Source organism: Opisthocomus hoazin, chromosome 4 (assembly GCF_030867145.1).
Source record: "Opisthocomus hoazin isolate bOpiHoa1 chromosome 4, bOpiHoa1.hap1, whole genome shotgun sequence".
Lineage (NCBI taxonomy): Eukaryota > Metazoa > Chordata > Aves > Opisthocomiformes > Opisthocomidae > Opisthocomus > Opisthocomus hoazin.
In genome coordinates this window covers 4,062,828-4,083,845 of record NC_134417.1, presented here as the reverse complement: position 1 = coordinate 4,083,845, position 21,018 = coordinate 4,062,828, and the positions used below count along the sequence as shown (strand labels likewise).

Sequence of the window (21,018 nt, the reverse complement as noted above, 5' to 3'; positions counted from 1 at the left end):
CTCAGCCTGTGCTCAAAGGCTCTGGTGCGGCAGGGCACTGGGTACCTTCTGCTGACCGAACCGCGCACGGGAGACCACGACAGGCTGGGAAGTAACACCCTGCAGCAGTACAGGCAGTGCTTGACTGAAGGGAAAACACACTGGGAATCTGAAGCGTGATCTATCTATTTTACTCATACTGGAGATAATCATACTTGTAGTGTCTGATTGTACAGCCATGTTGTGCTGGTGGGTCGGCCCTGCAAGTCAGAGGCAATTAAGGATATTTTATATAAGGGAGCTGTAGCATCCCTTGTGCAGATCTGGAGAGCAGCCCTTTAAAAAAGATCCTCAAGACAAATTTCCCCCTTACTTTTAAGGATATAAAATCCAGACAATGAAACTTGATTTTGTTTCCAGGTTTCCTGCCTGACCAACCAAACAGATAAGACCTACGGAGGCTTCAGCGGCAGGCAAAGGCAAATACAAACACGGGGAGATCCGAGTGACTGAAGGCATCTACTGCCAGAACTCATTCAGATGTGACAGCAAGGTAACTTGTTTTAAGGAGGGAGCTGGAGACTGGCTGAAGCACCACCACAGACAGCAATAGGGGGAGGAAGCAGAAAGGTGATGCCAAAAGACAAAAGACAGGTAGACGTTTAGGCAGAAGGAGGGCAGGAAGAAACAAAGAGGGTTGTGCTAGCAAGGGTAAAATATGTCATCACTATCTTGGTGTAAAAGGTCTGTCTGTATGTTGGTAAAGTGGTTACAATGGGTAGAACAAAGGCTTAGGTTAGAGAGAGAGAGGGAGAGAAGCCATGCAAAAGCCTGCTTTAGATGAAGCAGGAGATGGTCACGGCACAGGATGGGTTGTGTTAACACATGCAAGGTCAGGGAACAGGGTTTTGACGTGTTGAAAGGACAGCAATACATCTGGGAACTAGTGAACGTGTAGAAAGAAGCCAAGATTAGCAGCTGAATGTGACTTGGAAGATACGATGATTTAGTAAATGCTCGTATTTAGTAAGTGAACAAGTACAAAAAGTCAGAGACCTGTACCAGCTCCATTCATTGCTTAATGTCCCACTTGTCCCTACTGTGACCTGGCTAAAGGTTACTCATGTGGTCAGAGCATGAGTTTCAGTTATCTGAAGTTGTTAAGGCTGATCTTCCTAAGGGGTGTTTACATAGTTTGTATAGTACATAATAGACTTTTTCCCTTTGTGTTTATTCCATTTAATTTCGCTGTCACAGTCTCCCTTCCTAGTGCTCTCAAAAACAGGGAGGGGAATTGAAAAACGAGTTGCTAATTGTGGCAAATGCTCGCCTTAGAGAGTCTGCAGTGCTCTTAAAGTAAATGTTATTACACCGAAAGCTATGTAAAAATCTCAGGAGGTCCAGAGACGTTTTCTCTGAAATTCTCTGCTCCAGTTTCAGATTTCAGACTTCAGAAAAAAGTCCATTAACGCCTCAAAGGCAGGAGGGAGAGAAGGGAGCAAGTATGCTCCAGCCATTTGAAATGACCTCTCTGTTGAGGATTAGCATAGCATCTCTGGTTGTCAAAACCCTGTCTCCTCCATCAAGGTGCAACAGACCTACTTGCCGTTACACATGCAAAGCTATGGCACGGCTTCCCTCTGATATACAGCACGTAAAAATAGATATGAATACAGCAACTGGGTTGAAGTCCTGCTGGTTTTAGCATTTTTATCATGCCTCTTGTCAGTTTACTGGGATTGTGCTGCTAAGGTATTGGCACATGGGCCTGGGGGAATTAGTAGCTACACAGCCAAAAGCAAGTAACAGATCTGGCAACACCCATGCAAATTGTTCGCCACTTTCCTCCAGAAGGCCCTGAACTCAGCTGTTCTGTCTGACAGACGCTGGCAGGCTGCTGGTTTCACATCAGCATCTTTCCCCGGCAGTGTCCCAGTGGCATCAAGCGCTCCAAGCATCAGCCCTGCCCACCACGACCTGACACCAAACTGCAGCTGCCCTCCTCTCACAGCGACAGCGTGAGAAGCCTCCCCGCTCCTGCCAGGGAGGTTTGCCTTGCTGCCCAGGAGAGTTATCTATCCAGTTTTCCCATGCAAAGTCCTACGTTCCTGCCCTCTAGATTCAAGTATCTTGCAGTTTCGTTTCCTGAAACTGAACAGAACTGTTTAAAAATGAAGCTTCTATCTTCCCATCATAAAACCTGCCTCAGGATGGGAGTTAACTCCACGGCTGCCCAAATCTCTCGGAGGAATGTCACAATTCAGATGTGGGAAACCAAGAAACAAGCCCTCCTCTCCGCACCCCACCAAATACAAAAATACCACAAAAGCAAAAGCGTAACAGTTCTCTTCTCCACAACTACCCAGATAACCTCAACTCTGCCTTTACAAAGAGACCGCAAATGATAAAATAACTTACTTTTCTGTTGCAAAAGCTACACCAGTAGCTGACCCTGGTGCATGCAGCTAACTTCCAGCAGGACACCTGACCCAGTACTTTAGTCTCACACCTTTCTGAGTATGCAAAATCAAATTTTAGCAGAAAGTTGGCTGTAGCCTTAACAATTGACTGCTTCGTAATTACAAGAAGTAATTCTTTATGAATGGAGGTGAAGCTGCTCAGCGACAGCATTAAACCTCCTGCCAGGCAGCATGTGAACCTGATATCCCTTAAGACAGCTAAAAGTCTCTGCTAAGGCTGTGGTTTCTTCTGTTTTACACCAACAGCGAGAGGTCTGCCCGGCCAGGACCGAGCTGGGTCCTTTCAGGCACCGCTCGGGTTTAGATCTGGGTTTCACCCGCTGAACTCTGCGGGTCTGGGGGTTCAGGGGAGCGGGGGGCCCGGGTGGGGGGGATGGGGGTTCAGGGGGACTGGTGAGGGGCTTGGCCCGGGTGAGGGGCCCGGGGGTTCCAGGGGACGGGGGAGCGGGGGTCCCGGCCCGGGTGCGGGGCCCGGCCCGCTGCGGCGGCACCTCTAGGGGCTGCTGTGTTGCCGCCAGCGCGGGGAACGGACTGAGCGGCGAAGTTGTGGGAGAGCGCGGCCGCCAGCCCCGCCGGCCCCCCCGGCCCCGATCCGCCCCGCCGTGTGCCGGAGGCGGGGGACGGCTCCTTACCGATGTGCTCGATGAGGTTCCTCCAGGAGTCGGCCGTCATGGGGTGGGCGGGCGGCTCGGCGGCGGCGGCGTTCGCGCTCTCCTCAGCGGCGGCGGCGGCGGCGGGGGGCTCCCTGCGGCGGGCGGGCGCACCCTCAGCCGCGCGGCGGGGCAGCGGCTGCGCGCCCCCTCCGCGCCCGGGCGCGGCCCCGCCGGTATCCACACCCCCCCCCCCCTTCCCTTCCCTTCCCTTCCCTTCCCGCTCACCTGCCGGGCTGTCCCGCCGAGCCGTCCTGGTCGAGGGCGCAGGCGGCGCTGAGCGCCGCGGCCAGCAGCTCCATGGCCGGCGGCGGCAGGCGGCTGCCGAGCAGCTCCGGCGGCGGCGGCGCGGGGCTGGGGGAGCCCGGGCGGTTGCCACGGTAACGGGGGTAGGAAGGCAGCAGCCTGCGCGGGAGGGAGAGGGGAGATGCGGCCGCCCCCGGGGCGCCCCCGCAGCCCCCAAACCCCCTTGGAGCCTCCTCGATCCTCTCGGAGCCTCTCCTCAGACACCCCCCCAGGCGTTCCCATGGCTCTCCCCCCGAAATCTCCAGAGAGCCCCCTCAAATCCCCTCAGACCCCCCCCCCCCCCCCGCGTCAGGCGTCCCCAGGGGGTCTCCTCCCGAATCCCCTCAGAGCCTTCCCAAACCTCCTCCGAACCCCCCTCAGGCTCTCCCCCCAAAATCCCCACAGAGCACCCCCTCAGAGCCTCCCCTCAGAGCCACCCCTCAGGCACCCCACAGTTTCCCCCCACAGAGTCCCCTCCAGATCCCCTCAGAGCCTCCCCTCGGGGGCCCTCCAGCCCCTCGCAGCCCCTCTCCATGTTCCCAGATCTTCTCCGAGCCCCCACACAGCTCTGCTAAATGCCCACGGAGCCCCCTCAGCCTTCCCCGAATCCCTCCCCAGACCCCTCGGAGCTCGTTAGAGTTCCCCAATCCCGCTCACTTGGAGCCCACCCAGCCCCTTCGGAGCCCCCCAGACTCGACCCCCAGAGCTCCCACCCACCCCTGAGTCCTCCCACAGCCCCTCTCAGAGCCTGCAAAATCCTTTCCGAGCCTCCACAGACCCCTCAGCTCCCCCCCTCCCAACTCCCCTCTCAGAGTCCCTGACCCCCTGCAGCCCCCCACCCCGTGCCCGCCACCCCTGCCCGCAGAGACCTCCTGAGCCCCCCGGCTCCCTTCCAGCTCTCCGACGCAGGTCCCTCCTCCGCCGGGAGGCTGACTCCCTCCTCCCCAAGGGCCCCCCCAAAAAGCAGCGATCCCTGCCCTTGCGGCCCCCCACCTTCACAGGCACCCCTACCTCCATCCCCCCTGCTCTCCTGCAGAGAGGCTCCTTCCTCAGAGGCAGGGAAGCCCCTTCTCCATTCCCTCCCTCCCTCCCTTCCCAGCAAGGCACCCTCCTCCAGCAAGCACCCCCACACCCCATCCCACCCCACGCACCGGCCCCTCTCCTCCATGCGCAGCCACCTCACAGCCCTGGCACTGACCTGTCCCCCCTCAGACCCGGGGCACAGCGCTGTCCCCCGTCCCCTGCACCTCTCTTGCCTATGTGCGGCTGGCACCGGCTTGGAGGGAGAAAAGGGGGTGGGAGAGGGGGGCTCTCCTGAACCGCTTCCAGATCTGGTGCATATGGTGCGTTTCTTCTCCGGGAAAGAAACCCTGAGATGGAGGAATGTAACTGGGAAACTCAGCCTAATCCCTCCTGCCGGGAACAGCACCCCTGATTACCCCACAGCATTGACCGCTATCTTCCTCTCCTCCTCCGGCAGGGCTTCGCACCCGCTCGGTCATTTCCCCCGACTCCCCTTCCTTAGCGTCGCTACTTCCATAAGGATATATTGTCTCGTTTAGGCAGTAAGCATCTCAGTACTCAATGATCTACATCTGTCTTCGTTCAGGTAATTGTTTTTCCGCCTCGGGGATAAATCCTCTTGAGCTCCGGAGTAACGGTTACACCCTCGGATGGGTTTGAGTGCTTGCGGGCAGGTTGGGTGCAGCTCTTCCCTACACGTTAGTAACCCTCAGCAAAAAAAACGTCATCTGCACCGCATTGCAATTGAGGAGTTAACAATCGCAAAACGCTCAGCTATTCCTCCCATTTGCTTTCTTCCTGTTGCAGAAATAACTGTGTTTTTTTTCTGTACGTGATAACGTAATTTATGCAACAACATAAAATCTGTGTGTTGGTCTGTATGTGTAAAATGGTTTCCTTTTTGTCATTTTGATATTGTATTTGCTAAATGATATATCAGGATAGCTCCCGATCAGCACATAGCTATACATTCAGAAAAACTCCTGCAGCTGATGTGAACTAGATCTTGATCTGGCACACTGGAGAGCTCAGTCCTTAAGTAATTAAGATGCAGAATGGGAGAAACAAACAGTTGGAAATGTCAGTAAGGACTCAGAGAAGACTGTCAGTCCGGGTCCAGTCCCAGACTGGAAGGTCAGAAGGACCAGACAACCGATAGGAAAAATCAGGGTGAGAGCTAGAACCCGTGTTACGCTTAAAGAGGAGGAGGAGGAGGAGGACAGCCTGAGAGCTGGGGCTGTACGGCGGAGATTGTCACGGGCTAGATGGTCAGTACGGGATGGAAGTGGGTTATCAGTCATTAAACACCGGGGGCTAGGGGGTTTGGGGAGGCAGGTGAGTGAGGAGGCAGCCAAAACCTTGTAGAAGGGATAAAGCGGCAGGGACTAGCTGAAGCTCTGCCTGATGACTGATGCTTGGTGGCTTGCTGCCAGGGCAAGAATATTGTCAAGGGTTTTAGTAAGTGGGTGGGATGCTAAAAAACTTCTTTCTTAGAAAAGGGGTGGGAGGACATTAACCGTGCTGAGCCTCTTTGTTATCTTGAATTCTGGAAGAGCAATGAATGCTGTTTTCTATTTTCCAAAGGAAAGGACCGAGAGCAGTGCAGAGTTCTCCCTCGCATGCAAAGGGAAGCCTGTGCAGGAGCTCTTACTGACTCTGCTAGAGTGGATATATGTCTAAATATAACTTTTGGGTGTATCTACTAAAAAAAAAAAAAATCTTTCAGAGACATGCATTAGGAGTTTAACAGATTCTAGCCCTTCACGTTGCTTCACTCCCAAGGCTTAAATCTGTTGCAAACTGAAATTTCATTTTAGAAAAAGTGTCTGGGTCGTGGTATGAAAAACATTCAGAAATAGAAAGTATCTTTTCAGGATCCCGTAACTCCCTGGTAATTTGATCTTGCCTGTCTTCCTTTTTCCTTCAAATTTTCCAAAATAATTTCACTTTTGGTCTGAGATGAAAACTTGAAAAATGTCACTAAAAGTAATAAGGAAAATAAAAACGTTGGAAGCTGTGAAGAGGTGAGAACACCAGCTGAGAGTGAAATGCCCCCTGTGGCCATGGGAGGCCACGGCTTGTATTTTTGCGTCTCGAGATCTGTTCCACTGTGTAGCAATGACTAATAGTCTAAATTTCCTTCCTTTAGAACTTTTTTCTTTTTTAATTGTAATTTGGTCTTTCAAAAATGTTGCTCTTTCTTCCTTTCCAGGCTTATTCTCATACTTCATGTTGACATACAGGGAATGTCCGTTAAACAGAACAAGTGCCTGAGAAACACTTTTTCTCTCAGGTGAGGTGACAGTGTTCCCAGCACTCTGGGACTGCAGTAAAAAATTATATATAGCAAGAAGGAGGTATTTTTGCAAAAATTGTCGAGGTTTTCCAAAGCTTGTTTGGGGACAAAACAGAGAGCTTTCCAAGTTTGTCATGAAAAACGAAGGCAGGCAAACAAGCAGTTCCCTCACAGCAGTCTGGTGGCTGGGGTGTGGGGGATCCAGGTCGGAGTCACAGCTGTGTCATTCCCTCACATCCCACATGTTAGTGCCTGTTCCAGGGTGGGTCTGCCTCTCCTGCCAGAGCTGCTCCGCTTTCTCTGGTCATTGGGAAACGTGCTTGAACCTGCTGCATGTCACATTCACCAGATACCGTGTTAGGTCAGCCAATACTGGACTATTTCTGCTAAGTAGAGTAGCTCTGGCATAGCTGCCTCTTTCTCCCTCCCTACTTCCACAATTGTTAGGACTTTGTGTGCAGTTTGGGCTGTACTACCACTTCAATTCCACTTTTCACTCGACTTCCTGAGGCAGATTTCTACCTCCAATTTTATGCCAGCACTCATGCTGATCTCATTCTTGGTGAGCAGGTTTGGGCAGCTAAACTGGTGGAAACTGATTCATTTTTTTGGTAGAACTAGCTTTGTGTGTGTCTGGATTGTTTCACTACAGGGTGAGCTCAATGCGAGTGCCAGCACAGTGGAGGTGGCAGACATGCAGATGGATGGCAGGGCCATGGCAGTGCCACCTTGGATTATTTTACACTGCTGCGGAACTGCAGGCTCAGGCAGAAGTTCCCACTCCACCCAGTCTTAACCATCTGGGTAGGAGTCTGGAGGAGGTTTTCTTTTCTCTCTCACTGTATCAACAACAAATTTGATCTGGAGCCGAAAAATCTTCCCCCCGTATCATCAAAATCAGTAAAATCTCAGGATGTTCAGAAAACAGTTTTCTGACCAAAATCCCTGTATTTCAGTCTAAAATTCCTCATAGGGGGGAAGAAAGAATCTGACTGCTAGAACAACGTTCATTAAAGCAAATAGCTAAAAATCCTACCCCAGCATCACACAAGTGGTGCTGTGTGCCTCATGCTCTTGTTGGTGACAGAAGTCGTGCAACTCCATGACAGATCAAAGCCCAGTTTTCTCTCAGGAATTCTTAGGATCCCCAAGCACACAGACACTGGAAATGGTCCTCATGGCCATCATTGGATGGCCATGCTCTGGTGCCATGGAGCATGACCATGGTTCAGCTCCCTGTGGGCAAAGGAGAGTGGGTTTGAGCTTGCGTATGTTCTGCAAAGAAGGGTTTTGTGTGGTGGTAGACTGTTCCTAGCTTCGCTATACTGCCATTGGAAAGGATTTTAAATGTTGGCTGACTTGGTCCATGGTTGAATTAAAAATGTGATAATTGGTGCGAGTTTATAATTAGTCTATTAGAATTATCTCATTTAGGTTATGTGTACAGGATGAATTTCCAGTCTTGGCCTGTATTTTCAGGGACTATTAATTTGAATTTCTTATGTGAGATTTCTTATGTGAGATTATGAAAGATTTCTTATGTGCATCTAAACTCAAAAGCAATCCTTAGAATAAAGCTGTGCAAAGAGCTTGTTTTCAAACAACGCTGAAATACATTTTTTTTAATGTCCTCTTATAGCAGGTTTTAGAAATTAGACCTCCTCTTCCAGAAACTAAAAAGCGAAGATGCAGTCCAGCATATCTTATTTATGAAAAATTCCCCAAACCCTTCTAGTCAGTGGGAGTTTCACACCAAGAAAGGCCACAAAATGACGTAAGAAGCACTGTTTTAATCTGAGCTAACCAAATTTGTAGAGAAGTGTAAAGTTAGTAATAGATTTGAATAATGTTATACCTAGTCAAGTGTATTTTCATACTTCAGGTTCATTCAGGTTCTCTCTGTTCACGTGTGGTTTTTAGCAGTGTTTTTGACAACAGGTGTCTGGGCAATTTTTATTCCTGTTTTTGACTTTTTAGTGGGAGATAAGTGGAACTCCTCATCTCTAATATTTTTAGATCATAAAGGCCAATAGTACATCTGTTCTCCTGAATCTCTTTAAGCTTTCAGCAAAATACCTTAATTATATCTGTTGGGACTGGCAGCCTTAGAGATAACTAAAAATGTTCAGAACTTCCTATATGAGATCCTTGCCTTTAGGTGCTTCTAACCTTTTGGTGCTCATAATCATCAGGGTTACATCTTTACTTACAGACCATCTGCCATAGACTGGTTATTTTTTATATAATAAAAAAAAAGGCTTAACAATTTCTTAGGCTTAGGAAAATATTATTGGATCCCTATTAAAAGAAAACAGAAAACCTGTTGTTCTGTCTTTTGAGAGGCTTTGGTTTCTGTTGAAATACGAGTTGAAATTTGGGGGTTGCCAGAGCTTTGACTTTGCCACACTATTGAAAAACCATAGAGATTATAGGCCCTTTTCTACTCTCTGCAATGGACTTAGATCATAGCATATAAAATCTCTGAGGTGCTACTCATGGAGAGGACACGTGCCCCGCTCAGGGCTGAGAGAAACATTTCTGATGCTGCAGCTATAAACTCTGCCTGGTCCCGTTCTAGGCACTGGGAATAGAGGCCGTTTCTGCCGTATCCTCTGTGATCCTGGTACTGGGTCCAGGCAGCACGATGAGAAAACTACTTGACTGGAAAACTGAGGGAGCAAGACTCCAGCATGGAGAGGGAGGGGTCTGCTTCTGGACTGGGAGACTGCTATGAAGAGAGGAACTCGCCCATGGCTGGGTGCTTCAGGAAATGGTGTGTTGGAAAACAGCTGTAAAATGTAGCATGGAAGACTAAGATTGTACGAGGAGCCAAAGGGTGAAGAGCCTGAGGAACAGCAGGACACTGAGATATGAGCCACAGGAGGGAAGAGAGAGGAATAACGTGTCTGGGAAACAGCAGGCTGAGGAAATCATGTGGGGAATTACAAGTTGAAGCTGATAGAGGAGGAGTGAAACAAAGAGATTGGTTGAGGACCTGAGGGTCACAGGTTATGTCCAGACAAAGCAGATCAGACTGGGGGAGCTGGAAGGCAAAGCCTATGACTTGGTGGTAATGAAATCATGACTGGGCTGAAAAACCCAATGAGGAGAGACTGGGTGGAACAGGTGGGCAGACAGGGATTGGGATCCCCACTGGCTGCATGCTGGAAGGATACTTGATTAGAATCGTGCGTGTTATTGCTCGCTATTCTGGATGATCCTCTGAAATACGAGATTTTGACAGTAATAACATTTTAATACCTACAGTGGCTATTTTTACTGAAAATTTATTAGTTTTTAAAATTCTTCTCCCTGAAAACACTGTTGCTTTTAGACTTAAGATTCAGATTGTACAGAAAGAGGGATAAGAAAAAAATTATCTATCTGTCTATGTATGTATGTATGTATGTATGTATGTATCTATCTATCTATCTATCTATCTATCTATCTATCTATCTATCTATCTCTAAAAGATCATAGAATTGTTGTAGTGTGACAGAATGTAAAAGTTTGGTCAACATGCGTTTGCACCAGCTGTTCCTGACTTCAGCACTTGCAAATTGAAGCACCATTGGCAGCAGAGGGAAGAGTTGATTATAAGAAATTTATTTCAGAAGTAGGAAGAAACTGCTCGAGTATGGTATATGACCTCTTGCAATACAGCTCCCAGCCTGTCTGGAGGCTTTCCCTGCTTTTCTGGTTAATTCAGGCTGCAAAAGCAGTGCCCTCTGCTGCCCAGGACAAATAGTGCTGTGCCGTGGGAACCTGACCTAACCCGAATTCGCACAAACATCCTTCTGAGTGCTACGCTGTTTTACATGCAGAGTGTTTCTTTCTAAGGCACGTGTTCGCATGAATTCAAACCAGTTAGATTGTCACTTGCTGCTGAAGGTGACAGTTCAGAGTTGTAGTACTTCTGTTCTGTGATCTTAGATCAAACACAATCAGGTGATTTTTAGATAATCCCCATTTCTCTGAATTAGAGCTTTCATAACCAGCCTCAAGCAATAGTTTGCTCTGCACTGGTAGACCAATGACCTCGCAGTGAGCTTTGCAACATGAAATTTCACACTGAGTTTCTCTTCCACTGTATCTAGTGGCCCACAATAAAGACATCATTTTTGGAATCTGACTCAGCGGGAAATGGTAGGTAAATAATACAGTCATGCTGCTAAAGCATCTGTATTGTATTAGAAATGAAGAGAAGTCAACATCCTATTAGCTATTAATATAGCGTAGACACTGATTAGTGAATCTCCTTTCTAGAGTTTGAAATTACTAATTTTCTGGTCTCTGTGGGAGCTGTTTTCAGCTGAGGCTGACAGTTGTGGATGGACACCCTGGGTGGATGTTTTTCTGTGATGGCTTTTTATGATCTCAGTCTGCACAACTGTTGTCACTCTGAAGCTGGAAGGACTGATCACAGTGGGATAGAGAAGCTTTTGCTGAGTTCAGTTCCTTCCAGGTCTTTGCCTCTGGTTACTCTGAAAAACAGAAGTTGTGCTAAAAGCTCAGCACTAAAATGTTCAGGGCAATTCAGCCGAGTTGTCAGGAAGCGGCTCGTCATGCTAGGGGTTTGGATCTTTGTACTATGCGGAAGGCTGGGAGGGAGCCACGTGATCTTGTGAACTCTAGAGTGTTTAGGGGGAGCCTGGGGATCGCAGAGGAGAAAGGTCATAGGAAAAATATTTCGAGTATAATTAGACATAAAAATGCTCTTAAGATGTATCTTGTGGAGGGCATAAGGCAGATTTTGGAACACCAGCAATAATGTTTGAGGTCATCTTGTTTTCAGACATCAATGTTCTGAGATCAATGAACTACTCTACTATTCTCAGAGCTTTGAATGGCACATAGATTCAAGTTATCAGTAGGTTTGAAAGGTGGTTTGAATGGTGCTTTTCCTTAATCAGAGTGTTAAAGAATATATCCCAGCTGAGTACAATTCAGATAATTATTCCTTTTCCTGAGCTGTTTATTACATTCTCCAGTTGTGTTTACTTCTTGTCCTAAATGATGTAGCATGGCTGTATGTGAAATGACATCACTATCTATCAAGAACACATTCATGTCAGACCTGCTGGTTGTCTTCATGCAAGGAGAAGGAATTGTGCCTACCAAGCCATAGCATTTATATAGTTGCTGCAGGACACTGCTGAATGTGAAGAGAAGCAGTACGGATGCCCCACCTGCCCTTCTTACTGTGGTGATTCGCTCCTGAGAACCCCACGGACCTTCTCAGTGCTGGGCAGAGGTGCCTGTACTGTCCTTCCTGCAGAACTGCTGGCTTCTGCTTTTGGAAGAACTCTTAGCTGACAGTTACCATTTTTATTCTCTTAGGGAGAGACTAAATGCATTTCTTGAGACCAGTGATAGTATTTTAGATGTCTTATCTGCAAAATTGCCTGTTTTCCCAATAAAAGGAGGAGAATAGTGATTACTGCAAATAATGGCAATATCCTCCTGCAGGCTTTTCACAGTGCAGATTTCTAGTGGTTCTCTTATAAATTACAGCTGATCTTTTGGAGAAGGGAAGAGGAGGACATGGGCTCAATTTGAGCTGGAGCTCTGGTCTCGTTCTCTGCCAAATTTCTCTGCTCAGTTGCAAGATACGATGCTGCTCAGCACCATTGCCTGCTTTTCACAGACACATGCCTTCGAACCTGTACTGACCTGTCAAGCTCTGTGCACAGCGGCAGCTTTGATAAAACTGACTCCCAGCACAGGCTCATTGTTTCCAGCTCCAGGGAGAATCAGAATTTGCACGTTTCAGAGCTGCCTAAGTGGCAGTGTCAGGATGTCAGAGACTGACAGTGATGATTATGCCACAAGGGGAGGAAGACAGATGGGTTTGACATTGCAGCAGACTGTAGCTGTCTAGTTTCATATGCTCAGTTTAATGCCAAAGGGCAATCAATTTTAGCCAGGGCAGTTAATTTATTTAAATCCAACTTGACGGTTTAGCTAAAAATATTTTTACTGGAGTCCTCTCCATAAGGAAGGGTGACTGGAAAGGCACTATGCACTACACCAGCAAGCTAGGCTCCGTAATTAGGACCATGCAGTGCTGTATAATGCATGCACTTCGCATGAGGGCAAGTATGCAGCACTTTCAGCTTGATCTTCTACGGTACGAGTAGGGACTCTCTGTTAGTTAATACACACAAGGGACGAGGAGCTGGAGAGGTGGTTTGGGAGAATACCTCACTCATATATTAGAAAATGTAAGGCTGGGTGACTGCTCCTCTCTCTGCCTGGCTGCAGTGGCAAGAGAGCAGGGATGAGGGTAAATTTATGGGATGTATGTAAATTTATGGATTGTGGGATCAGGGCCTTTTGCTGGACCTTGGCCATTGAGGGGTTTAAGCTAAAAAAGGCTACCTCTCTGAAAGCCTCTCTTGCCTATCAGTTCTTCTTCAAAGTAAACAGCAAACAGAAAGTCAGAATACTTTAGAAAGCATCTTTGTAGCTAGTTCTTCAGCTCTAAAATCCTGTTTTCCACATGGGATTGTATAACAGGCTTCAGGAGAGCCCTCTGGGAAGGCCGAGAATGAGATCACCCTTATGTTGGTATGTTCCATAAGAAAATGCCCGCAGGCTCTCCTTATTCTCTCAGCAAGCTGCTTCAGGCAGTCTGCCCACTTTGCTTGTGCCACTGGGCGATCCTACATCACATTGCCCTTTTTCCGTCTTCCCTCTGCCTTCTTGTTCCCCTTTTTTCCTTGTCTTCTCCAACCTCATGCTGACAAGATTCTTTATATCACTAAGACTCTTTATATCATTAAGACTGAAAAGAGCACTACAAGTCAAGGTGAGAAGGCATGGGTCAGAGCTATGGCTTAGTCCAGCTGTCCTTCCCAAAGCAAGCATTCTTGCTCTGACACCACTCTGCCTATATTCTTCAGCAGAGGCACACTGAATGCCCTGCGTGTGCATTTCCTTACCTTTGGATCCATAGTTCGTCTAAAGTTGTCTTGTCAGAGGTTACTGGAGGTGGCGATCCTTTATGAGATAAAATGTTCAGAGGCTCTTTGACAGGCTCATTGTTTTTGAGTGAACCTGTGACAGAAGAGAAAGCCAAGAGGTGTTGAAACAGTTTTTTTATTAAGGGTCCTCTTTACATTTACTGTAGAAAGTGCTTGCATTTTAGCTTGGATTTGCAAACAAGATTGAAGTGTCATCAGCTTGCATAGTGCAAGATTGTGCAGCCTTTGCCACAGCTGCGAATGCAATTGAGAAAAGGTGAAGGTAGATATATGATATCAGTTCCTATATATGTGAACAGCACTCTCGCCACTGAAAATTTGGTCTCAACGTTAGTGATTTTCAGTGCGATTCTTTAAGCAGAAAAGGTTGAGCTGTGTGTGCCTGTGCATGCCAATATTTGCTTTCTCAAGTCAGGGCTTCGTTACTGCTCTGCTTGCAGGCACACAGTAGATGTTCAGTTTTCTGGATAAATCAAGGCTAGATTTGGGTGAGACAGGAGCTTTACTTTTAATTGCTTCTCCAATTTCCTTCAGATGAACCTCTGATCCTTTCACAGGGAGCCAAAGTTGTATTAAGTCCATGGCTTACTACTGCAGTGCTTGGCAGGAGAGGATGCATCTCGCTTTTCAAATGAAGCCTCCCGTTGTTTGAAGCTTGTTGATAAATGGCCTTGCTGTTTTTTATTAGAAATATTTTGGTCTAAGTTATAATTCTGTTTGCATTTTAAACTGGTGACAGCACAGGCGGGTCAGTGCTCTGACTGAAGCCGGTTTCTGACATACCCTTTTAATCAATGCTGCAGATTTTCAGAGGGAAAGGGTGAAATACAGACTTTCAAAACTCCCTAAAACAGTGCTGAAGGCTTATGAAACACTAGCTTGAGTTATTCTCTTTGCCTTTTGAATAGTTTAAACACTTTATCCTTCTGTCAGAGGAGATAGCTTAAAAAAACAAACTCTTTTTCCAGTTAAAGGAAAGCATCTATTATGTTTTACAGCTCCTTGGCTATAAGCCAAAGCTAGGCTGGAGCAAAGGGTGCCTATATAAAAGCCTTTCTCTCTGCTGAATTTACATTCTTTGAAGTTATTTTTTGTGTTCTCATTTATCAAGTCTTCATTTTTCACATTTTGTATCCTACTCTGTATTTTCCCCTGTATCTTTCGCTCTCTTCCTTTCTTCTTTCCTTCCCCCCTCCTCCCCCTCATTCATTCCTTAAGCAAAATGAGAACAAGTTAACATCTGAGCTGGAGTCAGACTCTTGGATAGCTGCTGTTCAAATGGGTTTGAAGTCAAGATAAAAGAGCTCACCCATCCCTTGCTTCCATGCACGTCAGCAAAAGCTGTCAGAAGAAGTTCCTGCTACAAATGAGGCCGATGTAGAAGCACTCGCTGTCCAGTTTCGGGGAGAGGGGATGGAATCAGTGGAGTAGAGGGAAAGGGCAGAAGAGCTGCTTACACAATCCTAGCTGAATTTAAAAGCTGTAGCTCTGAGCTGGACTTACTACAGTCATACTGGAGAAAGAGCTGTTGCTCCTAGCCCAGGTGTTGCTGTACAGACTGGAGAAAAAAAACGTTCCCAGTGAGTCCTGCTGAACAATTGCAGATATGGGAGACAAAGCCCTGTTTGGAATAGGTCCTGTTTCAGCAGTGGTGACACAGAGCTGGGGGGTGTGTGTGTGCAAGAGAAGAGCAGGTCAGCTTCTGTGGATGCTCTAATGAGCTGCTAAGAGAGATGCCTTTCTTTCAGCTTGTCCTTCTTCAATGACACTGGCTAGACAGGAGGAATGTCCTCCTGTGCCATTGTCCTGATGCTGTGATAATGCAGATGTATGAAGAAGGTGCGTCCTTCTGTGCTGGTCCTGCTGCAGTGGCACCAGCAGGTGACAGGGGAGAGGGCCTCCTCAGCAGTGGTCTGGATGCGGTGACGCTCGGGGAGCAGGAGAAAGGGTGAGTCTCTTCTGTGCTTGCTCTGCAGCAGCGCTCTGGGAAGGCAGTGAGAGGACGGCTCTGCTCTGGTCCTGCTGCTGCACTGGCAGGGTGGAGAGCAGCTCTGCTCTGGCATAGGCGATGCTCAGTTTATCCACAAACCTCACTGACAACAGTAGCAGAATATTAAACAGGAGCTCTTTGCTCTGCTGCTGTCTGCTTGGAAACTTGGAGAAGGCAGGGAATTTTCCTGCTGTCCATGCCACGGGGTTGAATGGGCCTTTATACTGCTGAAATAGCATGACACTCTGGGTGAGGCAGGCAGGAGACACCTATTTTCTTGAGGACATTTCCCAGACCTCCTTTATTTTGGGGTGGAGTATGTCTGTTCTGTGTTTTCTTAGAGAACTTGGTCTGCTTTCAGGGTCTAGAGCGGTGTGCTGTACCACTGCATAACAAAGCAATAGCTTTCAGTGGCTTTGGTAGCACTCAGACATCAGGAGTAGGGCTGTATCGTTTTGACCCATGCAGCTAGCCAAAGTTGAGAGTCCAGTGCATTGTTTCTGTTAGATTACAGTCTGAAGATAGCACAGGTATCTTTGCTGCGATTCCTTTTATTTACAAACAGTTATAAAATTCAGTTTCTCTGAACACCTGGGCGCTGAAGCAAAGGGCATTTTCTGTGTTCACAGTTCCAGGTCTCTCTCATTTAGCATTTAGGTTAAAACCTCTTCCATTTTTTTTCTCGCAGCCCTGTTTCCAGTGCTTCTGAGTGTGCTGCAATAGCTCCTTTCCTGGCTCTCTCTTCAGCTTCTCATATCTTTCTCTTTTGAAGCCTTTCACAGACAGCTGCTCAGTCGAGGTGCCAGCTCACTGAAAGCCTGGCCTTGCAGTCATGCTCTGTGCTGTTCATACTCAGAGAAAGCCAACTCGTTCCATTTCTACTGAAGCCACGGCTGAGGGCATGTATGTTCTGGATGGTATTCCTGTTATTTCAGCCTCCTAGTTCAAAGGGAGCTTAGGTGTTTCTTAGAGCTGTATTCAATGCAAGGTGGCAGCAACTGCATTTTCAGAGAAGTCTTGCTCCCCTCTCATAACAGTCCATTGCAATTTGCACAGGCTTGTTCCCTAAATGTACTGCTCTGTTTTTGCTGACTGTTTCCTCTATACACCGCTTGCCATACAGTTACTTATATAGATCTCACTGCTTTTGAATATGTCCTTTCTGTATGCTAAAGAAGTTCCTGCTTCGTTGACAGCTTCACATCTTTCCCTGTTCAAATTATTTTTCTCTTAGAGAGCAGAGGGTGGCAGAGCAGAGACCCACGTTTGTTTAGATTCTCCGCCGTGAAGCATGTTTAACGATCCGACCATTTTGCATTTCCAAGCTGAGCAAAGAAGGATGGCACCTGTCTGCCAGCTGTGCCATGGGGCAGGGGTGTTCTGTAATGTGCTCATCGCTGAGGCTGCTTTCTACCTTCCCTGTCCCTTTTCTAATCTCATCGACTCCTGTGGTTCCTAATCTCACTGGAAAAAGGAAGCGTGATGCTGTTTGGGTGAGTACTCACCTGTAGCACGCCCGATGTGCATTGCTTCTCTCGAAGTCTTTCTTTTCTCTCTGCTTGGCAGCCTCATGGACCGGTAATACCTGGAATTTCTTTGAATGGCAATGTACTGTGTGTGCGAGTCCCTCTCGTGGGTCACCGGGTTAGCAGCTTCTGACTCTTCCTCCCCTTCAGAGACTGAACCTGACTCTCTCCGTACCTGCTGAGAAAGGCCCTGCCGGAGCCCACCAGTGGAGAGCCTGCCAGCAGCTTCTCCCCGGTGCCCATCCATGGCTTTCAGATCTTGTCTCTATGGCAACTGAGACGATGGATCAGCAGCAGAGCAGCAGAAGACAGGTAGCCTCCACAACTCCATCACCTTTATCTGAATTTAGAGCTGGAGACAGACAAACAAAACACAACAAAATAGGAAAAGAGAGGACAAAGTTCTGGTTAGTTCCAAGGTTGTAGTGCATCATCTGTTTACGATGATGGGGACTTCCCAAGTTTTTTTCTCTGAGATCACTCTGAGATCATTTCCTTACAAGCCTTGTTCTAACGTCCTGAACGTTGCTTTGACGTGCTCATGGTTGTCCTGCCATGACACGTGGTAGTGCTACAGATGTGATTGGAAAAATGACCGTATTTACTCAGTTGATGACTGCTCTCTTTTGTCACTTGTGAGCAATAGATTACTAGTTGATTTAGAGGAGATACAGGTAGTGGCCATGTCCTTGTTTTTGAGGGTGAAGGTGTTATGGAATAGAAAGTGAAAGCTGAAGAGAAAGCTCTGTTAATCTGTCTATTATCTGTGTACTTCTCCCTGTAATAGAAGAATTAAAGCCTTTTACAGGGCTGGGTGCCTTCTAACACTTATTAACAGCACTCACTCCTGCGGTGCAGCTAAGTGAAGAAAAATCCATTATTGTCGAGAAACAAAGATAGAAGAGACAAGATTATGTATCAATGGAAAGCTCAGAGACTTCATTTTATTTCCCAGAGTTGCCCTCAAGTGCCAGTGTACCCCCCAGGTGGCATGGGGACTTTAGCAGAGGGATCCGTCCCGCTTCTCTGTGTGTCACTACATGGACAATGCCAGCACTCCCAACCATTCTTAGGAGGCGAATCACTACAACAGTAAAACAGCAGTTGATCCTTCAGCCTTTGCAAGACTGAGTAAAATGCGAACTGATTACTTAAGCATTCGCTGCTGGCTTTGTCTTGTTGAATTCTTACAGCTGTCAAAGCCTTTCTAAGTACATAACGTGATTTTGTGACTGATGGGGCTATCACAAATAGTAGAAAGAGCTGCTCTAAAGGGAATGTGAATATAAAATTGACAGTTCATGGAGAGATGGGCATAAAATAGTGCTATGGATTAGTCATTAGATGCTGTTTTGAGAAGTTACACGTATCACTGGTTTGTTACATTACGGTGTATCCAATATACAAGAGACTCTAGAACGTAAGCATCTCAATTTTTGTTCTGGGTCTTTTGCAATAATCTCTATGAACCCATTTGTGCCAAAACCTTTTCCTTGCTTACCCTCAGGGTCACTCCGACTGACCCTGGGGCATCAGTGACAGCTGGGACATCATCATCTGTGAATCCTCTGCTTTCCAGAATTTTTAAGGGCCCTGTGTTGACAAAGGGAGGGTCATTACCTGCAGCCATGTGCTGGGCCGGAGTCATTCTGCTTCCTGGCTCTACAGATGAGAAAGTCTGCTTTCTCCTTTCATAACCTGAACCACAGCGTGCAGCTCATAGCTCCTAAATTCGGATCCTGACTTGAGTTCTGCCAAGGCTTTTGAATGGTTTGGAACTGGTGGTTGCTCTGGGACTGTTTCCAGTGTTACTGGAAGTGTATAAAGGACCCGTTTGTTGGTTGTGGTGTTAAGTTTGGATTGTAAATTGCTCTGAGGTATAGAGACTCACTAAGCCTGTTTCTGTTTCTGTGGCTCACTGGAACAGCGAAATAAAAACAGCTGCTGTTGGAGACAGTTTGAAAAGAAAGAAGAGGCTATTTTCTTTTCCTGTGCCGTTCTTACTGTCCCAAGACTAAAACCCCCAAGGCTTGATCCTTGCAGCTGTGATGAAAGCATTTCTATTAACTGGACCATAACTGGTATTGCACCTGTAATCCTTCCTAACCCTAAACTCTAACAAATTGCTTGTTTTTTATTTATTTCTCTTCTATGAACTGTTTTATGCCTCACCACTCGAGGAGATGAACCTGTAGCAATCTCCTCTGTATCAAAGTTCCTATGTGCTTCAAGTGGCCAGCCCGTATCCATGTTACTCAGACTGGGGCAGAGCCCTGTCTCTTTTTTGTGGCCTTTACAATGCCAACATAGTTTGCAATGCTCACCAAATTGCTGCTGCTTTTTTCTTGAAAAATAAGTTAAAAGTTTTCACAGGAGCTGCTCTCCAGTCAGGAGTAATTTCAAAACCATGTAAATCTCCAAAGGAATCGTTAGACAAATAGATGCGTGCGCGCATGTGTGGGGGAGTGCATGCATACTAAGCCTTTTACTTACCTGATGAATAAGAAAGTACATGAATATTGTTTGGCTTTTACAAAAATACTTGGTAGAAAAGGAGCCTTCTGCATGGCCATGTGAAACTCACTCAGCTGGGCTGCCCAAAGGCGTAACCGTGTGTTCAGTAGCCCTACCGACCCAATGTAGCTATTTTTGTCAGACACACTATTTTTGGTCCTTCAGAACAATGAATGCTGTCCTTCCAGAACAGCTGCCTCACTGTTAGGCTACCAGACAGTCCCTAACATACAAGATATTTGACCAGAAGTGAATATAGCAGTGGATGAGATGAAGACTTCCATGTTTTCCATTTTTTCCTTTTTTTTTTTCCCATTTTCCATGTTTTGTACACCAGAAGGCTGTGCTGCCATTCAGCAAGACCTGGACAGGCTGGAGAGTTGGGAACAGAGGAATCTGATGAAATTCAACAAGGGCAAGTGCAGGGTCCTGCACCTGGGGAGGAACAACCCTATGCACCAGTTCAGGCTCAGGGCGGACCTGCTGGAGAGCAGCTCTGCAGAGAGGGACCTGGGAGTGCTGGTGGACGACAGGTTGACCATGAGCCAGCAGTGTGCCCTGGTTGCCAAGAAGGCCAATGAGATCCTGGGGTGCATGAAGAAGAGTGTGGAGAGCAGGTCGAGGTTCTCCTCCCCCTCTACTCTGCCCTAGTGAGGCCTCATCTGGAGTACTGTGTCCAGTTCTGGGCTCCCCACTTCAAGAAAGATGAGGAGCTACTGGAGAGAGTGCAGCGAAGGGCTACGAGGATGATGAGGGGACTGGAACATCTATAAGGAAAGGCTGAGGGAGCTGGGCTTGTTCAGCCTGAAGAAGAGAAGGCTGAGAGGGGATCTTATAAATGCCTATAAATATCTTAAGGGCAGGTGTCAGGAGGATGGGGCCAGACTCTTTTCAGTGGTGCCCAGCGACAGGACAAGGGGCAATGGGCACAAACTGAAGCAGAGGAAGTTCCGTCTGAACATGAGGAAGAACTTCTTCCCTCTGAGGGTGATGGAGCGCTGGCCCAGGCTGCCCAGGGAGGTTGTGGAGTCTCCTTCTCTGGAGATATTCTAGCCCCGCCTGGACAAGGTCCTGTGCAGCCTGCTCTGGGTGACCCTGCTTTGGCAGGGGGTTGGACTGGATGACCCACAGAGGTCCCTTCCAACCCCTACCATTCTGTGATCTGTGATTCTGTTTTCTGGGAGAGGCAGGGGTGAGGGGGCAATTATTTACTGTGCTGCTCATAAAGAAATTTTTTTTTTACTTTCTTCAATGAAGAGTTCAAGAACAGAATGCTTTCTGAATGCAAT

General features: G+C 47.4%; 1 protein-coding gene across 7 annotated transcripts in view; it reads right to left on the bottom strand.

Annotated features, from left to right (window-relative positions):
- NGEF (neuronal guanine nucleotide exchange factor) overlaps positions 1–21,018 on the bottom strand; it is a 53,254-nt gene that overhangs the window by 23,850 nt on the left and 8,386 nt on the right. Inside the window, exons 3-6 of one of the 7 annotated variants that reach the window (XM_075417659.1) lie at positions 17,195–17,567; positions 13,658–13,772; positions 3,338–3,514; positions 3,092–3,204 (exon numbers count right to left, since the gene is read on the bottom strand). In XM_075417659.1, the coding sequence (XP_075273774.1) occupies positions 3,092–3,204; positions 3,338–3,514; positions 13,658–13,772; positions 17,195–17,462 (673 nt within the window). In that variant the 5' untranslated portion in view covers positions 17,463–17,567. The other 6 variants (XM_075417660.1, XM_075417662.1, XM_075417663.1 and 3 more) reach the window with 6 other exon arrangements.